The sequence below is a fragment of the Microtus ochrogaster genome, linkage group LG4 (assembly GCF_000317375.1).
Source record: "Microtus ochrogaster isolate Prairie Vole_2 linkage group LG4, MicOch1.0, whole genome shotgun sequence".
Taxonomy (NCBI): Eukaryota; Metazoa; Chordata; class Mammalia; order Rodentia; family Cricetidae; genus Microtus; species Microtus ochrogaster.
This window is the reverse complement of record NC_022030.1, coordinates 6449952-6457773: the sequence shown is the minus strand read 5'-3', so window position 1 is coordinate 6457773 and position 7822 is coordinate 6449952. Positions and strand designations below refer to the sequence as shown.

At 45.7% G+C, this 7822-nt stretch overlaps 1 protein-coding gene across 2 annotated transcripts in view; it reads right to left on the bottom strand.

The window, feature by feature from the left end:
• The window catches only part of Pde7b (phosphodiesterase 7B), a 321725-nt gene that overhangs the window by 143084 nt on the left and 170819 nt on the right, over window positions 1–7822 (bottom strand). Inside the window, exon 1 of one of the 2 annotated variants that reach the window (XM_005360959.3) lies at window positions 3920–4909. The exons of the other annotated variant lie outside the window; for it this stretch is intronic. Coding sequence (XP_005361016.1) covers window positions 3920–4157 — 238 coding nt within the window. The 5' untranslated portion in view covers window positions 4158–4909. Of the gene's footprint in view, window positions 1–3919; window positions 4910–7822 lie in introns of those variants that run through there. 2 annotated transcript variants of the gene reach the window in all.

Genomic DNA, 7822 nt, shown 5'->3' with positions numbered 1-7822 from the left:
TAATTTATGTCATGCTTGCTACTTCAGAGATTTTTTTTTAAAATAATACTTTAAGTGTCAATTTAAATTTTAGAGTTCTGGAATTAGAATCTTTTGCAGATTTTCTTGTCTGACATTTGATATTCAGAGTATAAAGCACTTTTCTGATATTTGTATTCTCCTTGAAGGACATGACAAGTAAGAGCTAAAGGGAAATGGTCGTGTTCTTCATTTTATACTTTTCTTTATTTTATCTTATATATATATATTTTTTATTTCATATTTTTTCTGAAACCTTAGGCTATTGAAAGGAGAACAGACTTAATAAATAAGGAAAAATACAATATACAGTTTAGACTATACACATCAAAAGGAAAGGTAAGTGGATGAAGAGTTTGCAGATCTGTGATTGAATATCAAAGTAAAATTATTTACTCAAGTAAGAACAGGTCCTGCTGGCAGGATCTGAATTTAAACTAGCTGGTGGCTAGAATCAAGATTCTATGGGTATTTCTACCCCTAGCACTAGTACCCACCACTGGTTCACATCTCACCTCTACTATCCCACCCACCCTCACTCATGTCTTAGTGTCTGCTCTATAGGTTGCGCTTTAAGCTTTAAGAACCAACGAGAACGATTCTTCGCACCTTCCCAGTACTTGAGGCTTCCACCTAAAGTTAATGCCCTCCAAATAGTAGGAAAATGCTGAGAACACACAGCACTGACTTACTTCAAATGAGACTTGTTTGTTTGATCGAGATTTTGAATCCTGAGTTCTCATGTTTGCCCCATCACCAGGTAACTAAGGACACATCTCCCCTCGAGTGCGAATCTGAACACCCATCTGCTCTGATCATGTAAAAGTTTTGTGACTCAGTTAAACTATTAGGAACATGCTCCTGGTGGGGCTGTGGAGCAAACATTGAGCCTTTCTGAACTACTTGTCTTATTTCTAAAACACAGGGATGACTTTCAAGAAAGGGGCAAAAAGATAGAAGTGTTACCATGATGAAACGACAAGGTGTAAGTCAGCAAGCTGCAATGGCCTTCTCGGTTCGGTTATTCAATCGCTATTCTTGCTTTGGGCAAAGCTCAGCTTAGGGTCGCTCCCCACACAGCCGTGCATCCCATATCTTATGAAAGTTCCCTCCAGCCTGCTGCCTGGACTAACCACCCAGGGCACGCTGACCTGTACCCTCCCTGGCACCTCCCTGCCCCCTCCCGCTTCCTGTGGCTTGCCCTTTCATGCACTTCTCTTAGATGTCTCACGCGTGCATGTTCTTATGTATTCTCAGCTTTTCTTTCCTTCTTAACCAACAAAACATCTCAAATAGTTTGTTTTCCAATTCACTTGTAAAGAACAGAGTTCTAACATTGTCTAAAGAAGCATAAATGCGAACATTGATGCCCTTCACAAGGGAGAAGGAATCCTGAGGCTTCTGAAGGTTGCATTAAACACGTTAGGAGCTGGTGGCACTTCTCTGGAGAGCCCTATAAAGTGACCATGGGTGCGATTCAGAATTTCCACAGTTTCGTGTCTTTTAAACATTGAGACCTACCCATCTGTTATTACAGGCAGTCCAAATAGACACAGAATTTATAGTATTTAGTTCCCCTGTTTTCTGTAATAGCAAGGCAAAATGCTGTGTGTAACATATTAAACACTGAAGTAAAGTTACTATCTGGGAAGATGTGGGGGTGGGGGTAGGCAGAGTTGCTTGAACTGGATCTTGTAGTTTGAGTAGAACACTCTCAGTTGACTGAACCAAAGAAAGACTTTCTAAGCACGGGGCAAGGCTTGAAGGCAAGCATCACTTGATGAGAAGAACTGCTTAATAATATTGTCAAGTTTAAATTGACTGTGGAGTGTGAGGTTAAGTGTGGAATGAGAGAGAGAGAGAGAGAGAGAGAGAGAGAGAGAGAGAGAGAGAGAGAGTCATGTAGTTTTGTTTGTTTTGCTGCTCTCTTGCCTATCTCCCCCATTCCCCATATGTAGCTAAGAACAACCCAAGCTATTGCTGCTGCGATCCAATGGTGGAAATGATGTCTTTGCAGAGAACCCGAGGCAGCAGACAGCTTGGAAGGTGAATGCCACTCATCTCCGTGTCCATCATCTTGACCTTGTGTTGATGGATAAGAGGGTTTGGGCTCACATCAGAAACAGTTAGACTTTTCCACCCCCGAGAAAATGGGGAGGCAGGTAAAGCAGACAGACTTTCAGAGGGAAGGTGCTTACATAGAGCTCCCCCCCCCCATTCAGGCTAGGTGAGGGTAGGGATGGATGCTGCTTTCTCTCCAGGGCTCAGCTGGACACTTCCCATGGCAAGCAGCAAGGGAGGACTGAGAGGCTCAACTTCTTTCTGAACAGCCAGAAAAATTCCAACGACTAAGACTCAAAGTTACAAACTCCGCTTGCTCAGGATGGTAGCTTTTTAGGAGTCAGACCCCGCTCACATGGCGTGTCAAGAACAAGCGGGACCCGCTCACGTGGCATGTCAAGAACCACGCATGCCTTTCCCCGCAGACACACTGATGAGCGATGGCTGAGTTTTATGAAAGGATGCCCTTTGAAATACGAATTTGAATCATCTCAGTTAATGACACAAACCAAGGGTAAGGGCAGTTGGAGTGCCATGCTTGCCTTTTCTGCCTAGGTGGCTTTCTCTCCCTTGCCCTGCTCCCATGAAATATGAATGACTTTCCCATTACCTCACTTCTTCTGACCAAGACCCATTTCCATTGGCTTCCATCTTGCAAATGCCGCACAAACCTCAGGCTGAGTGCTTCGCTTCTCTGGCCTAAGTGCTCAAATACTCATTGTTTACCAAAGAACAACCTTGGGTTTTCTTTCTCAGACACCTCCCCCGCATTACTTTTTAAATAATATTCTTTATAAATTATTAGGCAACTTAGCATAAGACACCAACAACAAAACCTTCTGCCGTAAGTTATTTGAATCAAAATCAGGGGCGTTTTTATGCTCAGCGCATTCCCAGGAGAAAAAGGGAGATGATTTTTGGTCAGTCTTTTTCATCTGCCCTATCTCTCATCGGGGATGGCATGTTAGGATTCCACTGCAGAGGCATGGCCAGGTCTTAAAAGGCACAAGCACACTCATATGTGTTCTCGAGTAAACCCACTGCTTTCCAAACACCCATCAGCAGGTTCCCCAGAGGAAGGCAGCACCGAGCCATCAGTTGTGGTATTTGTCATTTACGGAGTCCCACGGCATCTCTGTAGCCCCCTCGACTCCCGCTCCCCATTAGAAGCGCAGCGAAGGTCCAACTGACTATCCCATCCCAAACAGCACATTCTTACGACGTGAATAAAGCCCTTCTGACTCATCATCTCCACACTTGTAGATGACCTGAGAGTTTTCGTCATCTCCGTAGGGGTATTCATCACTCGTCAAAGAGGAAACTGAGGCCGGCTAGTTTGTCAAGTTGCAGGGATCGAAAAAAAAAAAAAACCATGCAGACTACACTCCGTTCTGGGATCATGATACACACACTGCATAAGTTGCATCGTTAAAATTCGGAGGCTACATTTTTACTTCACAGAAAGAAGTGCAGGGAACAACTCAAGGGAAACACTGCTGGAGAGACATTTCTAACTGTGGACAAGAAATGCTAGGGGTAGGGTAGACATGACAGTGGATCCAATTTCACACTCTCCCTTTGGGGTCTGAAACTCAAAATTTGACCCGGACAAGCCTGCAGCAAGCAGACCCCATAAGCAGGTTTGTTGGTTTCCATTCTAACACTCCTTCAGCATATCATCACTCAACTTTAAGACGCTTTTCCAATAGGGTAAACATTTGTAACTCAGCCCTTGAACCCTGTCCATACAACTTGCCTTGCCTTCCTTCCTTGACTCAGAAGGGGACCCAGGGTGATGGGACCTGGCTAAGTTGCCTTCCGCACCCCACTGCCAGTTTACCTGGGAAGCCGTGGAAAGCATCTTCATTTTCCAGAATGCCTCTCGGCTTGGTTGCCTGCAGTTCACTTTTGGACTTCCAAACCAGCTTTACCATCCTGATCATCTCTGGCAAGTCCCAGGGCAGCGGCCCCTGCTGGCACCCCGACCTGCTGCCTAGGGTGGAGGACAGCACACCTTCTGGGGCCGTCCACCTCCTGCCTAGTTCTGCCGAGTGGAAGTACCGCTCTAGCACAGGCATTCTGCCTTGTGCCCCAGAAGAGGAGGTAGGGCTGCCGCCGTTGCTGCTGCCGCCGCCACCGCCACCGCCGCCGCCGCCGCTGCTGCTGCTGCTGTGGCTGCTGCCACCAGAGGGGAATTTCTTCCCGGGCAGCTGCAAGCAAACCCGCGTGAAATCCTCTCCAGCCTTGGAAAGACAAGTCTCCTCCAGCCTGGCACAGCCTCTCTGGCTTTCTCAGCCCCTGCACAAAAACAGTGGCGACGAGACAAGACCGCTGCACCGCCTAAGGTTCCTCACTGCTGAAAAACCGTCTCTGAACTCCTTCCTTCCTTAGAGATACAGTTCATTTTCCCCCTTCTCTCTCAGGCACTGAATTCACAACACTTAATTAATCCCAGGCTACAGCTGGAACGACAGCGGGGAGGGGAAGAGAAGCCATCGAGGCTTCAGCCTTCACTTCCCCTCTTCTTCCTCCTGTTCTGTTCGTTTTCTACGAGCTTTTTTTGCTGCTTGTCAAGTTTGTCAAGTGGCTTAGCCACGAAAGACTTCAAGCGAAGATGTGGGGCTCCGCTTTGCGTGACGCTCCGAGGGGCCCCTCACAGGCTAGTTATCTGGAAGTGCCAGGTGAGGGGTTAAGCCCTATGGCACAGGAAGCCTAGAAGCTTCCCTGACTCTGGTTCTGCAAATCCCAAGGAGCTTTTAGCCAAACGTGGAAGCTGAGTTCTGCCAGAAATCTTCTGCAGTCGCTTCTCTCTGGAGGGCCTGGTGGGGGACCTGCCTTGTCTGTCCGCTGTGCCTGCGCGGGTTGGGGGTGGCTTGATCTTACGGAAGACAGTTCAAACACTCTCCTTCCTTCTTCCACACCCCACCCACTTTGCTGTCAAAGTTCTCTGCAAACTAACCGGGTTTTTGGTCTATTAGTCAAATCCCTTTGTAACCTCAGCTGCCCTTCAGTTGGAAGGAAATAACATCGAATCACATTCCAAAGCTAACTGGAAAAAATAAAAAGTGGATTAGGAAAGTATCAAGGTCCTTATGCATAGGCGCAGGGTTGTCTGTTTAGCCTGGACACGTGGCTCGGGTGGTTAAAAACCCATTTTCAAAGGGTAGTCATCGTTTTAAAGGGTGTTGGTAGGGGGTCATAAATGACCTGGAAAAGCAAGTATGGATAATTCTTTTCAGAGAGACCACACTGTGGGCTTAATATCTGGGCCACTGACTACTGTGTCCCCACCCCAGAGTGGTGAATTGAGGACAACCCTGGGCCAAGCCTCTTGCTTCCTGAGGCTCAGAGATGAAGGGGCTGACCCTGAGAGTCAGAGCCAAAGCGACAACAGAGATACCCCCTGTCGCTTATGTGAAAGGCTCTGGACATAAGCGAAAGTGGGGTGGTATTACGCTGGGCATTTTTGCCAGTAAATTGGGTTTGTAGGAACAATTTGAACTCGCACGTTCACATAGAAAGCCCCTGTTTTCCTGAAAGACCTTGTAACAATCCTGTCTTCCTTGGAGCTCGGTGTCTCCGCATTGCAAAGGCCTTTGTTTTGCTTGGCACTTATTTTGCTGATGTACAAGCTGTTGCTCCTGCTCGTTCTACATTCCTCTGGCTGGTGGATCACACAATCACTTGATGTTTCTTTAGGGGGGCATGGAGGAGATTTGGGGGCGAGGAGAAAGACCATTGCAGAGTGCTTTATTGTCATTGCTCTGCTCTCACTTCGTTCTGTTTTGGAAGTTGAAAGCAGTAACGCTTACTGTAATTTTGTCATTATTCTTCTTCCAAAACTATGGCTAATAGGTCTGGTTTTTCAAAATGAATTAAGTGATTCCCCCCTTTTCTTCTAGATGAACAAGTATACTATACACCTGCTTTCTTTCTTAGTAGATGAAAAAAGACCTAAAACCCTCAGTGAGAGTGTGAATGTGTGTAATACACATTTGAGACAATGTTTTTCTTAGAATTTCATTATTAAAATATTGCAGTTTTTCTATAACTACATATCCATGCAATGTAATAAGCAAAAACCGGTGATCCACTTTATCTGCAAGATTTCTGTCTTTAATCCTCTCTGTTGAGATAAAAGGGTCCATATATCAACTGGACTCATCTCCCTAGTTTGACAACTCTTTCGATTCTTACCTTACACCTCCATTGGACTGGGGGCATTGAGGATCTCTGGAATCAGAGGGCTCTGTTAACATCTAGGCTGTTGCATTCCATACCATACTTCCTAAATAATGTTCTCTCTCTCTCTCTTCTCTCTCATTCATTTTACATACCAATCACAGTTTCTCCTCTCTCTCCTCCTCCCACTCCTCACACCTCCCCTTGGATAATGTCTTAAAGTCACTCCTCAGTCACAAACTTCTCTGTCTTAGCAACTCAAGGGTTTCCCAAATGTTTGACTATTTTTATTTTTGTTCGCTTATTTTGCAAGAATACTTAGCATCAGGATATCCTGACCCTTGAAACAAAGGGGTTAAGAACAAAGAAAACAAATATATGATACGATATATCACAGATGCTAATGTATTAAAAACACAGCTCTTCCTCTTATGTTTCTTGAACACGACTATTTATAAAAGCCAAGAGTATACATTTCTCTTAGACTACTCCACATATCTCTTTGTAAAAATATTTCAGAGAAGTTACAAAATGTTGGATCACTGGATAAGAGTGTTTCCTATAAGAGAAGGAGTTAGGGCCAAACAAGTATCGTTTTCAATTTTCATCCCAAAAGGGGAACCTACTTCATTTGAATATCTATGTGTCTAAAATGTTTTCACAATTTAAAAATCCCCTCCATATGGGATTATCTTCATCCCAGAGCAGAAATGCAAGAATTACCACAGAGAGGTCGTTCTCAGGGTATTTCTGGCTCACACGGAGACAGGAAGTACAGGAAATCTTGCGCGAGAGCTTGGCTCGGGAGATTTTTGGCTCGGCAGCAGCTCAGGAGAGCAGGATGAGCCTCTTGCGCACTCAGGGACCAAAAGCTTGCAGCCTCACCGCTCCTCAGAAAGGTGGTTTGGTCACGTCTTGTAACTAATCTCAGGCTGAGAGGTCTCTGGTCTTTCAAATAGTTACCTTAGAGGATCACGCCTGTGAAGCTGTGATTTCCTTCCTCAGTGACTGTCATTGACCCCGGGATACAATGGAATCCAGAAGTCTGGGTCACTGGGCTTGGGAAAACAGCTGGGGTGTCCTGTACTCGCAAGACTTGTGAAGCAAAGCCTCCTCTATGGGAGAATTCTCACAAATGTTGCTATCGGGGATTAAAGTGCTGCAGACAGGAAGTTTTGATATAGAAACTTGTTGGGAGCCTGTCTACCATGCCAGTAAATGGAAAACGCTTTTCTTTTTGTGAGATGTGAACTCACCAAGTCAGACCGGACTGGCGAGACTGACTCAGGGGATAAGGTACTTGGCTGGGTCAGCATCAGGATGCATGGGTCTTCACCGCTCTCGGAAAAACTGGCTGTAGCGGAGTGCATCTATAACCTTAGTGCTATGGCAGAGGCAGGCGGATCTCTGAGGCTGCTAGCAGTCAGTCTAGCCAATAAGGGGAGTGAAAAAGCCTGTCTCAAAACAACAATACCACCACTAACAAAAAGGCAGAAAAGGGATAGAGGAAGAAACCTGATGTGGATCTCTGACTGCCATATGCACAGGCACCTACATACCT